Source organism: Lonchura striata, chromosome Z (assembly GCF_046129695.1).
Source record: "Lonchura striata isolate bLonStr1 chromosome Z, bLonStr1.mat, whole genome shotgun sequence".
NCBI classification, from domain to species: Eukaryota; Metazoa; Chordata; class Aves; order Passeriformes; family Estrildidae; genus Lonchura; species Lonchura striata.
Window position 1 is genome coordinate 69,101,564 of NC_134642.1, and position 23,079 is coordinate 69,124,642.

At 35.8% G+C, this 23,079-nt stretch overlaps 1 protein-coding gene across 1 annotated transcript in view; it reads right to left on the minus strand.

The window, feature by feature from the left end:
- The window catches only part of MCTP1 (multiple C2 and transmembrane domain containing 1), a 209,508-nt gene that overhangs the window by 33,375 nt on the left and 153,054 nt on the right, over positions 1 to 23,079 (minus strand). Inside the window, exons 16-17 of the mRNA XM_031507452.2 lie at positions 18,654 to 18,773; positions 4,038 to 4,091 (exon numbers count right to left, since the gene is read on the minus strand). Of these exons, the coding sequence (XP_031363312.2) occupies positions 4,038 to 4,091; positions 18,654 to 18,773 (174 nt within the window). The remainder of the gene's footprint in view (positions 1 to 4,037; positions 4,092 to 18,653; positions 18,774 to 23,079) is intronic.

Consider the following 23,079-nt stretch of genomic DNA (forward strand, 5'->3'; position numbering starts at 1 on the left):
CAGTTTTCACTGGCCTAATTCTGTGATGTGCTGAGGGCTTCCAGCAAAGAGCTGACCTGAAAAATCCTTTAGATTATCTGAAATATTACCTGGAGCTCGTTAAAAGAATAAAGCTATGTGAAGAGCATATGTAAACTTCTTAAAAATGAAATCTTAGATACACAGACAAATTCTAGATACATAGATTATCCATATTTACTGCTACATTATTATAACTATGTAAAAATCCTTTTGCTAGTTTATTGATAACTTAACTTCATATAATTTAACTGACCCATATTTGCTAAGGTATTGTATAAGCCAGTGTTTGGAAAGGAGCCAAAAGAAAAAAAGGAAAGAGAAATCAGATTAATTCATAAATCTGTGGTTGGCATAGGTTTACAAATGTTACAGAACACATGGAATGTAGAATCCAGTGCTATTTCTTGGAAAAACTAGTATTAAATGAAGGACAAATGGCCTGAGCCAAACAAATGGCATCTTTTTAAATTCCCAAATACAGAACAAGACAATGAAGAAAAATCAGGAAAAAAGTGTTCCACTGCTATGCACCACTTTATACAAGTAGCCTACCTGCTGCTTTAGTTTATTATTTATATTGCAAATGAAGATGAAAGTTAAGATTCTCCAGCAAAAAAACAAATAATGTGGCCTTAAATTAACAGTCCTATCTTGACTGCAGCAGAGGGTGAGAAAAGTTACTAAAATCCAGAACATTAGAATGAGACATATTAGTGCAAATCTATCTTGTCAGACTCCTCTCAGTATTAAACACCATTATTAATAAAATACATTACATTAACTAATTTCATATATTTTGACATTCATCTTCCTCAGTTTACTACTTCTTTAACTCTGCAATTTGGGGATGTTGAGCAATGTCCATCCATGACATAACCTACATCAGGGCATGCCCACACTGAGGTCATCACATAGCAAGTCACTGATACCCAAGTCAGCTCTAAAGAAAGACCCTTTCCACAATCGCCCAAACAATCTGATAAGTGAAAACATATGGATAGGTTAGGTAAAGCCTGCAAGGAGCCTTTACTAAATGGAAAACAGGTGCTCCAGTTCCATGCCGTGTAATTCCCTACTGATCATAAAGTCCAAAGGTTACAGGACTAATAGCTTCCTTGTGGTAATCAGGGAGCAAAGACACTGGCCATGGTCAAACAGCTGGGGCATATTTTACATATTTGCAACATAGGCTTCAGTTTTAATGAAAGTAAGTGTTTGGCACATTTATTAATCTTGTAACTTTCTTTGCATAAGGAGACCCATTTTCCTCAGTTTTCTATTATACCACATAAAAAAAACAAGAGGAATAATAAAAGCCAAAGGCCACTACCAGCTGGTGTTACAAAACATGCATTTGTTTTCTCACAAAAATTCATTTTGCAAGTAGCTTTAAGAAAACACACACAAACTAAACACAAAACTGCACCCTTCCATATAGTCAAGAGATGTAAGAGGAACAGCAGGAGTTAAGAGAGTATGTCTAGTGCACCAGAAAGGAAAAACAGCTTCTAACAACAGACAAATTAATCATAACCATGTGCTTATTATTTACAATTTAACCTAGTGCAAAATAACACCCACTGCAAACACCATGAATAAATAGTCTATACATGCTTGTTTTAAAAAGTGTAAGGTTTTTCCCAATTCAAACAGCATATTTAATCTTGAGAGCTCAAAACATTTGCAATAATGAAGTCAGCTTTGAATTTATGAAAATCAACCATAACACCTTCTGTATAAAAAAACAGCTCTTAAATATTCAATAAAAGGGCTCACTGAATGCATACGGTAATGTCAGTACTCACTTTAATTCAACCTTGGTAACTAGATCTAGAAAAATGTTTGAACTCTGGTGTCAGTTTGAGAAAGCTGAATATTAGATCATAACATTGAAACCTAGAGTGATATTTCTAATTAGGGATGTTTGCTCAGAGAATCACAAGTGAACTGGGGGGAGGGAGAGGCTGACCTCTGCCTTAATTTTCTCTTTTAAAGGAGTTTTTTTAGCCATTTCCAAAACTCACTAAACAGTAACTACACAGGCTGGTTTAATCTACAAGCAGTCAAGTACTATTCTTTGTGAACTAATCACAGTGGTTAAAATATCCAGGAATACTGGTATGACACATTTGCACCAGATCTAATAATAAAGCAGAAACAAACAGGAGAAAATGGCCTCAAATGTATGGTAAATCAGTGTTTATCAGAAAACAAATGATGATTCAAAGCTAGCATATTGAGATAAAATTCAAGCTCTCCACAGCTACATGATGGACTTTTACAATAAATCATCTATTTTATTGCTAGAAATGGATGCTCATATCATTTAGCATCAAAAAACATCCCATATGTGTTTTGTAGAGGAATATTTTGTTAGTACAGTGTTATAAAATGATGCAGCTAATAATTCAGGTGATATATAGAAGAATTTCTCATATAAATTGTAAAGCGTTTGACCTGGCAGTGGAACAAGGAAAATACTCTTATTTTTTATCATCTTGTACATCTTATGTGTTAGTTAACAGAAAAATAATCACTGAGGGGATTAACTAATTACAGTGAATTATCTGACATTTCAAATGCTGCTGCCAGCATATGAATTCTTACAGTAGTGTATAAATGTACATTTCAGCCAGAAAAAAAGGTCAAGAGCATAAATTAAATGCACTGTTTTTCTCGTCTCAGGAAAAGAAATGCAATATTACAAAAAAAGTGGGGGAACATCTGTGAAGGTCAAAATAATCTGAATTTTAATGCAGAGTTTTGTAAAACAATATTTTCTTCCTTTTTGTTTTCTTCCATAAATATCTCCCTTCTGATAGGAAAATACCAGCAAGTATTGGGCTATCTTTAATGCACTCATCTCACCAAAAATCCATCCTGCCAGTGCTAGCCATTGCTTCAGTGGTGGAAGGTCAATCTGATTTATTTTCTTTGGTTTTTCCCTCTCTCTGGGGGACAACCAATCCAAGAAGCCCCATGGCTTGGCTCAATAATATGTGAAAATGAGTTGTTATTTACTGTGGTTGCAATACTCAACCTAGCTGGCAGCATCTAAAATGAATGACATCCATTCAAATAGGTGAATGGTCTGCTGTGGTTTCCCATCTTGCAGGGCCACAATGTAAACTTCAAATGAAATGGATATCTATGAGAATTGTGATTATTTAAATGTCATATGGAGTCCAAAGCATTCAAAACTTTCTTCTATCCAGTAATTCATTGAAAATTTTAGATATCAATATCCCATCCTTAACCAGCATAGTGTTGCTATTTCCACACCATTTTTTCCCTGAAGTGCAGCCCTATTTGTAGTACTCAAGACATGAGAAATTTTTGTCCTTCAAAATCAGTTGTTATCTTCACAAGACCTATAAAGTTCCAGACAGGCAGAGATATTCCTGTTCCTGGCAGAAAAAAAATGTTTGATCCAGCTCTAGACCAAGAAAAGAAAAAAAAAAAATAAAAAGGAAAAGGAAAAGAAGATGAAGAAGAAAGAATAAGGAAGAAGGAAGAAAAAAAAAGGAAGAAGAAAGAAAAAAAAAGGAGGAAGAAAGAAAAGAAGAAGAAGGAGAAAGAAAAAGAAGCAAGAAAAAGAAAAAAATAAAAAGAAGAAGAAGAAAAAGAAAAAGAGAAAACCAGAAAAAGAAAAAGAAAAAGAAAAAGAAAAAGATAAAAAGAAAAAGAAAAAGAAAAGAAAAAGAAAAAGAAAAAGAAAAAGGAAAAGAAAAAGAAAAAGAAAAAGAAAAAGAAAAAGAAAAAGAAAAAGAAAAAGAAAAAGAAAAAGAAAAAGAAAAAGAAAAAGAAAAAGAAAAAGAAAAAGAAAAAGAAAGCAGGATTTATAGTGCTCTAACCTTTGCCTCAACACACTATAGCATTATTAAGATGATAAACAGCTCTGTCGTCCAATTTTCTGGACTAAAACACATCAACTCCTTTTTTAACTGTCGGTAAAAACAGTGTCATGTCTAAATTCTCCCATCCCCAGATACCCAAGTGCTAGGAAAGATAATTACCTTGTCATCTCTGTCATCCTCTTCTTCCTCGTCCTCTAGCATGTCCTCCACTACCTGCAGACAGAAACAGTAGTAGTTGTCATCATTTAAAAAGAAAGAGTTTTGTTCTGTCAATTCTAAGCCTTTTGTAGATGAAAACTTTATTAACATTTGAAATAAATGCACAGAGGGAAAATGTACAACAAGGAAAAAACACTTGATCTAGTGATTCAAATTTAGGAAAGTGTTATAGCTTTAATTTACCTACATTGGGGAATTATATACTGAAAACCCTTCCTTTGCAAAATGCTTGCTTGACAATTTAAGTATTTAAAAGGTAGTTCAAAATTCAGTATATGCCTACTTTAACTAAAGGAATTCTTTGTCAGCTCCACTGGTGCCTATGCAGCACACACACATGCTCACTTCAAATTTATGGTTACCTACATAAAAGGTCAACACTTAATAGAATTTACAGTATTCACCAAGAGATTCTTGAAGAATACAAAACCAGAAATAAATTCACAGTAGCTTATGTCCTTATCATGTTCAACAGTAATATATACCATATGCTCTATCAACATTAGCCATGTTTCTTTAATAATAATTTTGTACAATCTGTGCATCTACTTTATGCACATTAATTGCTAGCTTCACCTGCCACATGTCTGCATCTATGTATTTTTCCATATATAGTTTTTAAGTCCAACACCAAGAAATACAAACATACATTAAATTCTGTCTCCAAATATTAATAATTAGTAATCACACCATCAGTATGAAATAAACCACTCAGTTTAGTTTACAGAGAGATCAAATTATTTTCCCAAGAAGGGCCATGGCAGATTCAGACTTAAAAATGTCTCTCACATTACACTGTGATCAATGACCCTAACAGGAAAATTCTCTGTTGATGGGAAGAAAGTTGTACCTCCTTACAACCAGAAAATAGTGTGTTTCTTTATATCTTTATGTATATATATCTATAAGTACCTATGAGGATATAAGAATATCCATAATCAAAAGCCCAGTGTCCTATTATGGGTGCAAAATGTTATACTATGTATTATAAAATATGCATGAATAGGAAAAGTGGAGGCAAAACTCATGGAAATGAAACAACTTTTGTGATTTAAGACAGCACACTAAAATTAAACTGCATAGCCACCCCTTCAGACAATACTGCAAGGGTGTTCCCACATCCATGTACAAGAACTTAAGGGACTTAGTCCAAGAGCCAAATTCAGGTAAAAGAATAACTGAAAAATAAAAGTGTGTGAATCAGTTTAATTTCCCAGAGTTAGCTCTACCATCAAGAAGGTCCCAATTAGCCATATTACATGGGCCCATGCAATGCATAAGAAACATTTTGATATAACATCAAGTAGAGCACTGTGCAGGTCACCCACACAGTTCAAAACATTTCTGGTTTCAGTTATTCCTCCTTGTTTTAACCCTGTCCTAGAGCCCCTCTACCAACAGTACTTTGGAGGGCAACCTCCAGTTCTGCCTACTGACTGCTCGGTCCTGGAGGTTTGAATGAGATAAAAATAAAAATGCAAAGAAACCATGAAGAACATGCATGTCCAAAAGCATGACAAAGAAGCATGAAGGAATTACTCTTGAATTCTTCCATGCCCAGAATAACAATTTTAGCAGGAGGAGCCCGACTAAATCTGCAGCCTCAGACCTGGCACCAGCCAGGCACATATAGTGCTGAGTCCCCTTGTGCAGAAGAAGGAATCTAGGCTGTACTCTAGCCATTATCCATTATGAAGTCTCTCTCACCAGTCTGTTGGCCTTTTAAGCCAACTCTGCTCCATCTCTCAAAGAAGGGGGATCAAAGAAAATTTTGATCACAAGGAAATGTTGAGAGCATGCTTCTGAAACACATGCAGCTCCTGCTTAGTTCAATCCACCTTTTATATCCCTTTTAGAGGTGTCTGAGTGATCCCGTCTTTACTGACCACTGACCACTCTGAAACAAAGGCATCTTCTGTTTCCCACTCATCTGCATCAACTTCTTGTTCCTCTCCTGATTGCTCATTGCTATATTCCCTGGGCTGTTCAAAGTCTTTGGGAAGCTGAGCTGTAAGCTGCATCACTGGAGTTACTGAGTTCTTCAAAAACACACATCCTCAAACCTTTAATGCAGTTGGTTCCAGTGACCCAGTTTACTAAGCAGCTTCACCAGCTCTACAAAGAAAATAGTAAATTGAGGAAAGAGAAGGAAAAACAAGCTGTTAAGGATTGAAGCAAGATGGAGACTCTTTAGATCAGTTTTTCCACTTACACACTTAACTACACCATTAGTTGACTAAAGCCCCAGATACAAATCAGATCTGTTGACTCACACACTGCCTAATGACCAGAGCTCACTAAGTCACTAGGTCTCTTACTTCTCAACATTAACATTCCCTAGACACTTCAAGATCTCTTTTATGTACATCCAGACATTCATTGTCTTGAAAAGGTTGAATAGCATTAACATTCAAGTTGGTGGTGACAGCATGGTGACAATTAGCTGAACTGGAAATCTCTCAAATTGTTGTCCATGAGGGCACCTCACAGAAATCTCTTGCATGACAATATCCATTCTAAATTACCCAGATAATAAAACTTTAGATTCAGGTGTGTTGTTTTTGTTTGTTTGTTTTTGGTTTTTTTCCCACATGCAAGGATCTCAAACTACTTAATAAGCTTCTGTAGAGAGGCAAAATGTTAACTTGTTCAAAGGGCATAAAAAGTCCTTTGAAATTAGTTGCAGTATCAGACTAAGCCCAGACTTCCATCTTCTCCATTCCATCTTTTAATTCAAAAGCCTATGCTCTTTTTCTAGCTTAACCATGCTATCAATTACATTTAGATTTGGAATACTGAATTGTTTGGGAAGAAAAAGAGAATTCAATATTTGTAGCAAAATAAAATGTAATGAAAAAGTGCCAATACCCAATATGCACAAATAGTTCTTTGAAGAATATGAAACATAGCCCATAATTTCACTTGTCTTGAAATTCAAAAGAAAGGGTTAAAAGAAAAAACCCAACATACACACACATTAAGGCAATACAGATATGATAATACAATTCATTAATGCACTAAAACAACTGTCTTCAGTACTTGGCCACAAATTAAAACAAGGAAAGTAGATTCTTCATAGTTGTATGACATATGAATTACTGGCACACTGAAGCTTTACAAAAGCTGTATACTTTATACTCCAGAGCAAAACAAGGCAGTTCAAGAGAGGTACACTATATCTGAACACAAGTTTCAGTTTAACATTGTATAAAGAATGCAGTAGAAAAAAAAAACCCACAATGGATTTTTTTAGCCTCTGTTCTGCCTCATTTCTATTCAAGTGCACATGTGCCACTCTGTTTGGAAGGAATTCAGTAGTTATTTGGATCCCTATGTCAAGCATTGTACATGGAGGAGGTATAAAGGAGGGAGAGATGTGATGGGGAAGGAGGGAGAGGAGAGAGAAGGCAACTAAAGCAAATAAAGATAACATGCAATGTTACATTTATTTTAATAAAAGTTCTGTGGCAAAAATCTTACTTTGTCCTTAGAACATTCACTCTGATGCCTTCTGATACCTTGTTTGAAATCAAGTAGTATTAATCAAACAATGGACGAGCACTAGGGAAATCAAGGATCTAATGCAAGCAGTTAAAAGTGACATGACCTTCTGTAACATCACTTGTCACAGACATATATGCTGCACACTGGTAGAAGGTCTTGAAAGAAATTGTTTCTTGGTACTGTCCCTTGAATGTAGTGCGAATGCACGTGACATTTAAAAAAACCCACATAGATGACCTCAAATTCAAAAGATAAGCTACTCCCGAGCCAAAAGGTAAGGAGATGATGTTTAAATGTTGCAAAGTAAGACCCTTCCTCTACAATACATTCCCGTTAAAAGCTTATAAATCAAAAGCAGCAATCTAATTCCTATGTAATGTCATTCCTGATCCATTTCCACCATCTTAAGAAACGCAGACCAAAAATACTATGCAACTCACAATCCTCCATGATTGGAGGTTCATTGCTCTGTCACAGGAAATACTATACACTAGGTCACCAGAGGAAAGCACAAGCATCACATTTTCACAGCAAAGACAACCTCAGCATCTGTGTGCTACAAGGCAGTCTTCAGAGGAAACTGACATTAAATACAAATGGCATTTATTCTGAAGATCTACAGACTAACAAAGAGGATAGAATTGCTGAGAAAATAATTCACTTTGACTTTTAACCTCAATAACTGCAAAACAGAGATAGATTTTCGTTATTTACAAGTATGTTAAATCAAAACCCTACAGCTGCAGAGGACTTAGAAATACCTCCTGAATCTAAAAAATCAGTGGCAAAGTGACACACTGAAACTTAACACCACTTCTAATGAAAGGTCCTTCTCTCTTAGCATCAGCCTGCTGTTTCTCACAGAATGTGCAAACCATCATTAATTGTTTCTGTTCTAAGTTTTTCAGCTGATCCAAAATAAAAACATGCACAGAAGACACTCTGACGTCTTTACATGTTAATAATACCAGATATTTGCTCTGCACTTAGATGCAAAATAAAGAAAAGGATAGGGAAACAAAAGGGCACTAACGCTGCAGATAGCCATAATTACTGTTACCTTAATACTTCTACAATGTCCCTCATTAGAACTTCTCTGTATCTGCTTAGATCTTACTTGATGGAGACCTTCAAAGCTAGGTAGTTTCCAGTAAAAACAAAATAAAATATGATCTCAAAATATCTACAGACATTTGTATATTCATACATAAGTATTAAAATTATGAAGGAAATCAAAAGTGAAGATGAGATTTGGTTCCAAATTGCATCCAAATGCATTTTAGATGTGCAGCTAAAGTAGTCAGAATTATACTGTTCAGGACTGTTTGGATTTATATTCACATTATCCTGACATGAAATGTACTGTAAGCTTGTGAGCCATGCAACTCAGTTTACAGCTGTAAATGTAATATAAAATTATGCAATTTGTATGGATTAAGAAGGATGCATAAAACCACTTGGGCTTTCTCAGATCATTTCCTGGTACTTAATTTGAAGGAAAGATATCCATTGTCAACAAGACAACTACAGCAGCAGTTATGTGCTCATCTTCACAACATGGCGTCTGCTTCTTTTATGGAATTGCCAAGGAGAAATTTTACAGGAGATAAGTCTTCATTAAAATGTCCAACCTTTATACCGCATTTTTAAGGAAAATAAAAGTCAAACTAACAGATTCCGATTTAGGAGTGCAGTGTATCTGGGTCCAACCAGATTTAAACATTTTGATCCTGGAGTATTCATCTGTAGTAATCATCAGAATAACTGAACTACTAGATGTGATAAGCTTCTCAATAACATTGAATATATTGCAATATAGAAAACAGGAGAATAAAAGCATTAGAACTTTTCTACTAAATTACTTTCTGGTTTTTACATAGGCACTCAAATTATGTCTTCTAACAGAATGCATTTTGTTAGCTTACTCTGGGAAGGGCTCATAATGTAGTTTAGTCTGATTCTTAATATGAAATGAGACTACTACGACTGTCAGAGGCCTTTTGATTCATGCTGCTGATTACACAGAGCTCTTTAATGCCAACAACAGAATTTTTTATTTACAGTATAATACATTTCTTGGCAATATATATCATTATTAAATACAGTTGATATTACAAGAACATGCTGTTATCAGCTTTATATACCCTCAATATTCAATTGCCAATGTAGTTAACATTACCATGGTACAAGTACTGTAACATTTCTTTCATTTTCTTTCAATGTTTGCTTCTCATTTCTTTTAGCTTTATTTGTATTTACGCAATGCACTTTGAACTGAATATTAGGTGTTTTTTTGAAGTATGTCTCCATCTAAAGGCTTCAATATGTACTGTACACTTGAAATGTCAGATCTCTCAGAATCCTTCATTTTTAGTTCAGCAGAATAAAAACGACTGCATTTTTTGCTTGACTAAGTATCAGTGAAATCCTACTTTGCAGGACTGTTAAAAAGAACACCTTCACAAAACATTGTGAACTTGAATTCTTAGGCAAAACCTCATGATAAATCATCTTATAAAGAACACAATATCTATAATGATAGGTTTTAATTGTTATTATTATTTCTTTTCAAATATATTGTTTCCAGATTCTAGGAGGACCAGATATGCTTCTGTTATAAAATAGCATTTATCCAAGTTATTTTAAGCTTCTGGGTGTGCCCCATTACATTCAGATTCGAAGCTAAGTTTTTGGTACAAAAAAATTATATTACATATTTTAGGTGAAAATATATGTAATTCACATATTGTAATTTCAGTTAGCTATTTTTTGCCCTGGTATTTATATATTTCTGTAAATACCATAACATCCAAAGTTCTTAAAGTCTTTGCTCCATGAAGTTGTGCTACAGTGATACACAGACAAACATGAATAAAAATCTCACATTGCTATGGGAATTTTTTCTAGAAACTAAACTGATATTTTGTTATATAGTACTGATTATTTGTAATAGCCACAACAATCTGTCTGTGAATCTTGTTGCCATTTAAACCTTCAGACAAATGCAAATGCAACAAAAAAAAAAAAAAATTTAAGAGTCTCATACAAAAAATGCTTCCTCTGTGCTGTGAACTTCAATTTTATTCCAGATGCTAGCAATATTGAAAGACTGTGGAAATAAAAAGTGGTGAAATTTAAATTAAAGAAGAGTTGGTTTCTGACAGGAAAAAAAAAATCCAATTTTTAAAAGAATGCTGGAGATATTGAGAGCAGGGTTTTGGTTTTGGCCTTTTCTCTTCAGGTGACCAAAACAAGCCAAAGCACTCAAATTCTGTAATGCATTTTTAGGTTTTGCAGCTGTTGCTGGGGTGAGAACAGGCATGTAAAGTTTTACCAAGGAGTTTATTACATACTCTGCTACTGTATGCAAACCTCCGGCACAGGAATTATGATTGCAGCATGGACAACTTCTTTTATCTGTAGCCCAGACAGCAACTTGGAGCACCATATTTTTCTGTTACACTGCAGAACAGCAAAGCCTACCTCCCAATGTAGATATTTACATAGTGTACTGTGGAACTGTTGAATTGAATTGACGCACAACGCATTTAAAATATTTACTGTACCAACATTTAGTTAAATAACCTTTATGTAAGATTTATGTTGATTTGTTCAAGTCTCATTTAATGGCAAATTATGGAGAAGATGTTTCATAAAGATAATTCTCCATTTAAATGGGGCAGGACACCAAACATTATGATGCAATCTTGAGAAAATTTGTCCAGCTTCAGTGATTATGTGCAGTCATAAAAATTAGACTTGATCAACAAAATTTAAATGCATGATTAAGCTGACATTTTCATGTTTCTGTTCTGATATATTAAAAGAAAACACACCCTGTCTCATTGTGGAGCACTACATTATATATTTATTTCTTAACTGTATGGATCACATAGGAAAAAAACCTAAACATCTGTGTGGACACAACAATGATTCTTCATGGACTACCTAATATTCAGGCACATGTTGCCAGTAGTTTTTATTCTTCAAAAGCACCCACCCTTCCCATACACAGAGATTATGACTCATCTGCAAAAGCCGTTCTAACTTATTGATAAGGAATGAAGGCAGTTTATGATTAGTTAGCAGTTAGAAAATACAAGGTAAAATAAGTTCTGCATAATATTGAAAATAATTTTATAAACTGTTCTGTGACTAACTCTGTGCACTCCAGCAGCCCTCATGTTGCACGGGTTTGTGGCTACTGCCATTGCTGTCTTACCAGAAGCAAAAATTTCCTCTCAAGAAAGTACAGTCAGAAAGCAGGCAAGATGTACTTGCTCACCTGACAACATCCTTTTATATCTTGTGCAAATTACATACTCCAGACACTGTCTAGCTATAATACAGGGGCAATGACATTTATTTTTTCCAATAATTCACTGCAAGAATTTAGCCTGCAGGTAGAAATCTCTGCAGATTCCCTGGCAGAATAGAACTTCTGGACTTGAAGCTCAAAACTCCAAACTACCATAGTGGTAAAGGATCTGAAGCACAGGTGTTTGTCCTATATTCATCTGCACATGAAAGCCTTTGAATGTAAGGACCATAACGACTCAATCTTTAAGACCATAAAGTGAAGAAACAGGAAAAAAATCAAGTTCCTGCTTTGTTTACTTACTTGGTAACTCAGTTTTCAACTTCTAGGAAAACAGCTGGTTAACATCAGGCACTTTCCTGCTAGAGTTAATTTATGCATTGAATGTACTGCAAAGTGGCACTCTCAGCCCCAAACAGGAGCAGCAGCAAATCCACCTGGCAGTGATCTGACAGACACTGTTGCCTGGCTCCTAGAACAAACTGATAGGATTCTAATCAGAAAAGACCTCCTACATGCAAGTGAGCTGGGCTTCTTTGACCAACTGAGGCTCATTGTGCTGACCACCTTTTCTTGAGTAAAGAAAGAATTCACTGAGGTGGATATATTCATAACCATCATTCTTAGCATTTTCACTCTTGGTTTTTTTTTTTTATTTGGTAATTTCCAGAACACACATGAAGATTTGAGTTGACAAATTGGAGGACTACAGAAAAGTACCCGGAGAATCTTAAAATAAAAGGCTGTCTTTAATAAAATTATTTTTCTTCTCAAAATTTCATCCTAAACATAGCTAGTTCTAACTTCTAATAGAAACATTATAAATATATAACTATATAACTATATAAATATATATATACATATATATATAAACAGAATATATATATACACACACACACACACACATATATATATATACTCTATTATGCAAATTCATAAAAAATTGGGTTGGGCATGGCATATTAACTCCCAGCTGTTTAGCATAATTTGCTATGCAAGGACATGTGCATCTCATAAATTCAAGAGGAAATTGGCTACTTAATATTTTCTTAAATGTTCTAAGAATTAACTATCACGCAATATGTGAAGTGATCAAACCTCTTCTCTGTATGAGTATATATGGCAGAAGAACATTCACAGGTACCTTCAGGAATGTGCATTATTCTTCTATGAAATGTTAAATTACTTCAAAGAAAATCCCTAACAAACAATAGACCAAAAGGAGAGAGAGATTATTACCTTCAGTTGACAGAATATCAGAGTCACAGAGGTTGGCAGGGCCATCCTATTCTCCCCAGTCAAGCAGACGTCATCAAGCCCAAACCTCCCTAACTCAAACAAGGTCACCTCTGAGCTTGTTGCCCAATACCATGTCCTGAAGGGTCTTGAATATATCCACAGATGAACACTTTACAACCTGTCATGGCAATCTGTCCCTGGTTGTTACCCTAGTCACAATGAAAGTGCTTTCTTGTGGTCAGATGAATTTTCACGTATTTTGGTTTGTGACCATTGATACGGTCCAGTGATGAAGCACCCACTCCCTTCAGCCATTTATACACATCATCAAAAACCCTTCTCCATGCAAAACAATACTAGCTTGCTCAGCCTGTCCTTGTTTTCCAGATGTTTCATCATCTTCCCTTTGCTAGAATGAAAAGTAACTCCCACTCCTCACCTTGCCAGCCTGTGCTGACTAAAAGCCAGAATACAAACACTGCATAACAGACATGACAGCAATTTCACCACGTCTCTGTGATTGTGGATGAATGCAGCTGCATGTGGACCTCTGAACTCCTACAGGTTCCTATATTGTGCACACTAATGTGTGTAATGTGCATGCTAATATACTTCCCTCTGACATGCTGGCCTCACAGAGAGAGCGTGAGGGACTTTTCCAGAGTCATTTCCTTATTTGTGTGCCTATACCTGGCCTGAGGGCCACATCTGTCTTGTTGGGTTGGTTTTGAGGCTTTCCATTCACCCTGCACCCTTTTCTTGCCAACTCAGACCACCAATTTCATGACAGGACAAGAAGCAGTAGCTTCAAACTGACAGAAGGAAGGTTTAAATTAGATATTGGGAAGAAATTCTTCATTGTGAGGCTAGGGAGGAACTGGAACACGTTGCCCAGAGAAGCTCTGGGTGCCCTATCCCTGGCAGAGTCCAAGGCCAGGTTGGACAGGGCTTTGAGCAACCTGGTCTGGTGGAAGGTGTTGCTCCAAATCAAACCATTCTGTGATTCCTCACTTGAGGAATCACTTTTATGGGTCACCATCACCTCCCTCCTCCATTTATTTTTAGTTTAATGTTTTCCTCATCAGGTAGGACAGGTTCTGAGAAAGATGATTTTGCCCTATATGGTGAAGTGCATCTCTTCCTAGTAGTCTTTAATCCTCAAAAAGTATCTCCCCATTGTAAAAACCAAGTCCCTGCAGTTAATAAGAGCTGTGCAACTGGTTGTTGTCCTTTCAGATCTGTACAGTCCTCCACAGGCAGGACGGAGAAGAAAATGACCTGTGCTCCCTGTCAGCAACCTATTTGGTCAACAACTGAGAGACTGTCACAGTTTGTCCCAATTTTGGTACCCAGGCGTATGTACACAGGGTAAAAATAATGATTCATAGCTATGCAAACTGTATTTAATCTCCATATGACACACTCCAACCATATAATCAACAGTTTCATCCCAGGGAAAGGGACAAGAGCAGCTGAATAGCAGGAACATTTTAAATCACTTTGAGAGATTATCTGACCATTCCTTAAGTTAGGCAGCTCCAGCAGGCAGTCAGAATACACATAACATAGCCTGAAGTAGAAATGCACAAGTAACAAAAAAAAAAAAAAAAAAAACCCAAAACCAACACATTTTTTCCCCCGTTAACTCCATGCAGTTATAAATGACTGTGACTTTTGATCCCAGACACCAAACAGGAGCGCTGCTGTTTTCTCCAGGTAAAAGGGTGAGGGGCTTTTTTGGTGTATTTGGAATCATCAAAGTATTAAATATCTTCTTAAAAATACTGAAAATAATCTTTTAAACTCACAATACTTTTTGTTAGCTGGCAGTCTGTCACCATGCCATGCTCTATTATGTGTAGGGGCAGCACGTCTATGCTTCTCCCCACCACACAAATCCAGCACAGGGGACAAGGAGCAGCAGGGAGTGGCAGAAATACAATTGATACCTACCCCACAGATGATGTGAAAAAGATAATGGAAAAAAGTCAGGACAAGCAAAAAAAATCTCAGCCTAATAAGATTCACTCAGTTCTAAACTTGTGTATTTAGGTGATCATGGTTTAATATAATACCAGCTGTGCTAAAAATAAATTATTTTGTGAGGTCAGATATTCAGGAGTACAATTATAAGGAAGTGTAAGCATCTTTGGAGAAAGCAGCAGGGTGTACTTCAGGCAAAAATGTTACTGCAAAATTCAGAAGAAAACCTTAAGAATGCCATCTTAGTAAATTTTTTTTCTCAATAATCTTGATCAAAATGTAAAAAATATAGCAAATCAAATACTTCTTTTGGAAATTTTCATCAGTATTAGACTAAAACCACAATGATACCAATCCTACAAGGAGTCCAACTGAATCCATGGAGATGTAGTAAGGTGCTTCACCTCTGTTGGGCATTCCAATAGACTTACCTCCTACTAGAAGGGCCTACTTGGGCCTACTCCTTGCCCCAACCATATTGCACCTTGAATTCAAGAAAGCACTTGCATATATGACTCATTAGGAGTCAGAATAAATGGCAAAGTACGGTTAGTACTTGCATTCAAACAAGAAGCACATATTCACGTTATAATAGAGGCACCCAGATGCTTGCTTGGCAGGTGAATTTCTCCAAGAGGAAATAAGTTTCCAGCTACTTAAAAAAGAACCTGATGCCCAAGAGCAAGTGATATTTCATCTAGAGAGACAGTCAAACAAGGATGTGTTAAGGCTGGTCTGTCTGCCATATCCAGTCAGAAACTCAGTGATCACTAATCATGGACCAGCAGAAGTGTGGTCCCTAGCACTTGGACTGATGAGACAATTGACAATTATTTTCTTAAAGAGATATTACAATGGAAATCAACTCTTCTGAGCTGCTTTGCATGGTCCCAAATTTAAGCATGTTCCATAGACATTAAACAAGCAAAAACCATATACAATTTTTAATTTTGCTTGTCTAATGTTAATCAGGTAACAAATACATTTATCTTTGTGTCTTATCATTAGCCTTAGGATTTCAAAGTAACTTCTAAAGTTAGATGATATATCTAAGATAAGTAGTCAATGATTTCACAGAGCCACACAAGGAATCTCTGAAGACCTGGGGAGAGAAGCCAGACCACATCAATGCTGAAACATTCTCTAGCGAATAGGAAACACTGTTTCATTAATTTAGATGAAATTTACACTCTGCATAGGAAAACACAGATATTTAAATGACTCCTATTCTAATGATACTCTGCTAATGACCTGAGATAGTTAATTAGAAAGGCTTACAATAAATCTGCAAATGACTTCACTCAAGGCAGTTGCTCAACATGATGATAACCAAACATATAAATCATTATAAAAATAAGGTCATTAATGGCACAGATACCAAATATTTGGGATCAACATAGTTGCTTGATATAGGCTGTATTAGCTTGGTATGAAGCACTCTAAGTAAGAGGAAAGTTTTAGGAGCAACATTTGGTATTCTTAACTGACTCCATCATTAGCTTTATTAGCTTGTTAGAAAAGTTACATGACCAGATAATCTTCCCAGGCAGGTGGTATTTCAGAGAGAAATTAAATGTATTTGTATGCTCACAAATGAAATTTCTCCTTTCACCAGGGATTTCAGGTAAAATCTTTAGGTTGAGAAACTTCAAGCATTTTTCAGCCATCAGGTTGTGTTTTAAGTATTGCATCTTTTAAATCTTGATCTTAGGCTTTTTCCATAAATGTAATCAAATTTGGTATTAGGGAATACTTTTATCATTCCCACCCTTATTTTTAGATGATATTTGGAAGCATAACAGTCTTAGTAATGTAGGCAGGTAACAACAGTATTGGTGAAAGCTGTATGGGTTCCAATAACTGCAGTTACTCTATATTAGGGGATCACTCAGGCTGGAAGGGATTTCCAGCCTCCTGCCCAAAGCGGGGTCAGCCATAAGGTAGGATCAGGTTCCTCAGAACTTTACTCAGTTAGGTCTTGGAAACTTCCTATAGCAACTGCAGTTTCCTAAGCAACCTCTTCTACTGCTTAACAATTCTCATGGCAAAAAAGGTTTTTTGCTCTGAACCTCTTTTGTTTCAAATTAAGTTTGTTGCCTCTTCCACCACAGATCACTTGTACAGTCTAGCTCCATCTTCTTGTTAAACTCCTTATAAGATGTTCCAGTCACGTAAAGTCTTTTATTCACCAGGATCTTTCAAGTTCACTTCCCTCAGGTTCTCTTCAAGGGCTGGTTGATGAGGGCTTAAGCCCTGAATCGTGTTGGTAGCCCTTCACTTAACTTGTAAGTCAAAGAATGACATCCTTGAACTGGCATGCCTCAAACTGGACACTACTCTAGATGCATTCTGGCAAATGCAGAGGAGTGGAAATAACCACCTCCCTCAATCCATTATCTGTTCTGATTCCCTGCCCACTGCCATCTAAGATCCCTAGGCCCAGTTCAGACAACTGCTTTCAGACAACCAATTTCCACTCTGAATCACTGCAACAGGTTATTTCTCCCCAAAAGCAGGATTCTTCCTTCTGAATTTCATGGGGCTCCATTTATCCAACCCACTTAGATCCCTTTGAGTGGCAGATCCAGAGTGTCAAATGGTCCCACATACCTGATGTAACCCAAAACATTGATGGCGGTGCACTATCATCTCCTGTACATTACTGGAAGAGATGTTAAACAGAACATTGTGCTGTGGTAGTCCACACGTTACTGACTTTCCCTAACCACTGTCCTCAGAGACCAATTATCTAATCCATTTTAGCTTTTTCTCCTGCCCATTCAGTTATCCATTCAGATCATAAAGTAGTAGACAACATGCTGCTTTTGGGATACAAAAACTAGTACAAATATCAAATTCATCAGGCTCAGCAGTATGGCAAACAAAATCCTTTAACTTCCTGGATGCTAGAAAATTTGTACAGCATAGAATACAACTTCATCTTTTAATATGAATTTCTGAAAATCTAAACCATTTTAATGTTATTAATAAACGCCAGTTATTAGTAAAAGTTTCCTACATTATATCCCAACTACATGTTCATTAAATGATGGCATTAAATGAGGAGGAGAAAATAAGAAAAGACTAATATTAACTTCAATGAACATTAATGATGAATTGTGAAATACAGTAAAATGTGATGCATTCCAAAACTGTTAACAAACAGAATAATTTTAATCTTTAAATTCAATATGTTAATAAAAATGTGGCATGAGGACTTAGCCATATAAAATAATTTCAAAGAGTTTGCCTTTTCCTCAAGCCTCTCTGCTCCCACACAAACCAGATTCTATAGATAGTGCATATTCCATTGTATTTTTACATGACATTTCAACAAAATCAGATGCACTTATTGGACAACCAGCATAAAATTAAATTGCATGTGGGAAAATTGTCCATCGAACATTGTGTTGGGAGACATTTTGAAAAAGATATAATATTTAAAGTTTAAAAATTTTACCTAGTTAAAAAAAGAAAAGGACATGTATGCCCTTGAAGTAGAGAAGACTTACTGTATCATGTTGCCTGTTATCTTTTCCTGATATGATCAAGAAGTAGTTCCATGCCAGCAGCAGCAACAAAGCCAGCGGTATCATGTAGAGCTCAAAGTTCCAGACCACAAAAAGAAAAAGCTAGAAGACAAAGCAGGAAAGAAGTGATTGAAATCAGCATTAAACTCTTGTGCAGAGTTAAGACCAATAAATGAAAACATTCTAAAGAAATCTACCTCTGGTTGGGTTACATCTCCTAGAGATGTATGCCTAAATAACTGGGGCTGGTCTTCAGCATGGGATCAACTTGATGATCTCACCGCCGGAGAAACCCATCCCCACTGCCAGCTCCATACACCACTGTCCAGACATTGTTCCCTACTGTTGCTGCTACACAATTAATGGTTTACAGGAAAGAACTAAAAATAATTGGACTAAGATAGGGCCAAACTAAAACCATTTTTACCTCTAATTTTCCCTATCAATGAACCCCTCTTTTATTTAAGCCAGTTGTAGCCACAACCAGCATTTGTTTTCTTCAACAAACAACAAAACAGTAAAACACAAAACCAACAACAATAAAAGTGAAAGCAAATCACACTACATACTACAGCTGGATAAACATCCAGAAATCTTGATAAGCCTTTTCATCCTAACAGTAAAGCTTTTGAATATTTTTACTTTTTATACCTTCTGAAAGGATTGTGTGTTGATGGTATTGTGCTACAGAACATCCAAACTTAAAGCAATGCCAATACCTAGGAAAACCAAAACAGAGCTTATTTTTCCAAATTAGCCATCAAGATATATATAAAGATCAGTAAGAATAAAATGCAGATTTTAATAGTCTTCTCCTAGTTTTTTGTTTGGAGTCTTCTGCTAGATTTTTGTTTGTAGTTAGTACAAAATGCTCTTATCAAATACAAGTACCCACATAGAAAGCAAAAAAATAAGTCTACATCTTGGGTAATCTTTCTCAAGATCAGGTAACTTACCTCACCCTCATACTTTCTACCCCTCTTTACTATGTATATGTAAGCCTATGAAACTGCAAGACAAACATGATAATTACAGAAAGAACTGAAAAGGCAGTGTGTGTGAAACAATAACAAGGATACTAGCATTTAGAGAAATTTTTCATTTGTTTAGTTTAAAAGGAAATCTGGTTGTTTAGTTTAAAATAAAATCTGTTAGACATGGTAGTGCATAAGAAGCTGTGTTGGTTTCAGCTAAGGTAGAGTTAATTTCTGCCTAGTAGCTGTTTTGGATCCAGAATGAGAATTGTGCTGATAACACACTGATGTTTTGGTTTTTTGCTAAGTTTTATTTATCCAAAATCAAGGATCTTTATTCAAATTGCCACATGCTCTGCCAGTGGAAGGCATTCAAAGTATAGTGGGAGGGAGCACAGCTGGCACAGATGACTCTAAAAGACTAAAGAGGTATTTCCACACCACAGAGCATCATGTCCAGGATATAAATCGGGGGACTTACTTACAAGGGAGAGTGATGTTATTTCAGGAAGAGGGGTCTGGCAAGGGTCAATAGGTGGTGAGAAACTGCATTGCATTGCTTTGTTTGGTTTTTCTTTTTTTTTTTTTTTTCTAATTACCATTATTATTTTTATTTTTATTATGGAATTTTACTTTATTTTCAATTATTAAACTGTTCTTATGTCAACATAGAGACTTTAGTTTAATTCTCCTCCTCAGTCTACCAGGATGTGAGGGAAGAGAGAAAGGGTTTGAGCAAGTGGCTGTGAGGTGTTCAATCTCCAGCTAGGCTTAAAACCACAGTAGAAGCAAACAATATCTCATCAAATTCAAAAACTGTTCTGTGACCTTGCTGTCTATAAGAGAGTGGTAAACTAGATGTAACCAACTTACAATAAATTTTATGCCTCAAAATACAAACAAAATATCCTTGCATGCTTTAACCCCAGAAATACCCTGAGTCAATGGATGCACACTGGAAACCAGCAAAAAGTATGAAGTATCAGAAAAGTAAATATTAGAGATTACCTGTTGAGAAAAGGCAACACATACAGTCTTTCTTAGGGCTCCAGCTGAACATTGCTTAAAAAATAGTTAAGAAATAAAGTACAATTTAAACACTCCCTGGGCCCAGAGGAAAAAAGCCAACAATCAACAAGTCTCAGGAGAGACGGACCTGACTGGTGTCTGAGGAACATGGTCATCATGTTCCTCTGTACTCTGTACTCCAGAATATTGATGAATTCCAATTCAAACACTTCCCACTTGATGTTTCTAAACTTGATGTTTCTAAATGACCTTCAAGGACATTAATTCCTTACAATACAACCATTCAAACATATTAAGAGATTACCTTTTTTACAAATTGTATGGACATGTCATTCAAAAGTGTGGATATTACACCTGCCATCTCCTGAAGATGATTTTGCTGACCTGCCACCTTAATTTCCATCTAGTCTGGCGTAATTTTAATCAGTTCCTCCTTTCAGGCAACTGTCTTAGCCAGGCACTACACAAACATTGTAACACAAATGAAATGTGCACTGCATGAGACCAGCACAGTTATGGCCCTCTGACCTAAATGGCCTCAATAGTCTTTCCAGACAAGAAATACATTCATGAAATGTGTATAAGAGAAAACAAGCAGATTTCCAGTATTAGACAAAAGTAAACAAGAGCACATCTAAAATCTGGTGCAGAACAGCAATAAAACTTCAGGACTCAGTTCTTACGGATAAAAGGCCTAATAGTGGAGGTGAAAGAGAAGAAGGAAGTGATATGTACACATCTTCATGAAAGGTGGAGAAGTAAACCAAATTCCATTAAACAAGAACAGGCCAAAAAGTCCCAAACCCAAATCAAACCAGAAAAGCTAACAAATAAGTATAAAAGAACACTTCTGGGAGCTGCCCATGTCTGTAAAGGATTAGTAGACTGTGTCTGAAAAAAAAGTTGGCTGCAGAACATTTTGGCTCAATTACAAACATACAGTGTCTCTACAGTTCCAAATTCTGCTCTTCAATTATGGGATCTTCCATTTACTATTTAAGCTTAAAATGACAATTTTATTACCTGAGGCTTTATCCCTTGATATATTCTCACAGGATTAGAAAGAGTGAGACAGAACCCATATATTTGCTTGATACAGACTGTGTACCAAGAACTGCAGGTTTTAAGGCTCCTGCATGGTGTTTTAAACTATGAAACACTAGCAACAACTTTTTATTGTACTTTGAAGAAATACTAGCTTCTTCCATTATGAAAGTAGTCCATTAGTTCTAGCAATCACAGCTCCTCTGATCTTCTACAATACTTTTATTAAAAAATTAAAAAGGAAGCATTTATTTTAGCTGCAAAAGATCTCAAATACACTAGCACGAATGTTAACAGTTATAGGAATCCACTACAAATGCAGTGCCTTCTTTCAGACAAGTCTGGAAGAAGTATGCCTTTTAAACCTACTCTAAAGCATACTCCAGCAGTTTTTCTTATCAGTCTTGCAATTTTAGTTCCAATTACCTGAGTGCTAGGAGGAATTGCATTATTAAAGATTTTAGTCTGAAACACATTACTTGTTACTCTATGTTTCTGTACACATAAAAAGATTAACCTGAAAATAGTAAAAGCATGCAACATGTAAAAAATGCAGGAAAAAAACCCATAAAATTCCCACTTGATTTATTTTTACAGATTTTCAGTTCAACCTTGGATTAGTGCTGGTTCTCTTTTTTAAATGCTTGAGGTTTTGGGAGTCTGAGAAATGCAAAATAACTAGTATTTTTCATTCTGTAAGAACATTTCCTTTATCTCAGAAACAAACATGGAATTGTTTGAATTGTCTCTATCTTTGCTGGAATTAGAACTGAGTTAATTGCATTTTAGATTTTTATTATCATTCTTTCTATTTATTTCAGGTAGGAAGAGAAAAAAAGAGATACATTAATGACAAATAAAACAAGAAAGAATGAACTATTAATTAATGTCAGTCCAAATGAGGCTTTTGATGTATTTTGATGTATTGAAAGACATACATTAGCACTTCATAGAGCACTTGGGTCCCATATCTAGAAGAACATACCAGAAGAAAATTTCATTAAATGATGACATTAGATGAGGAGAAGAAAATAAGAAAAGGTTAATGTTAAGCTCAGTGAATATTAATGATAAATTCTGAAAGACATTAAATTGTGATACATTCTTAGACTGTTAACAAACAGAAGGAATTTTAATCTTTATCTTCAACATGTAAAATAAAAAAAAAATCAAAATAAGGACTTACTGGGAAGGACATTGTTGCTCACAGGTTTCCCATGCTGTTATTCTGTACAACAAACCCAAGGTTCTATTTAATCTCACTCTTTTAATCTTTGTGCAGTGTACCCACTTGTTACTAAAGCAGCAGTTCTGACAACTAGATGTGACTCACTTGATCTGCATCAAACCACCCAGTTTGT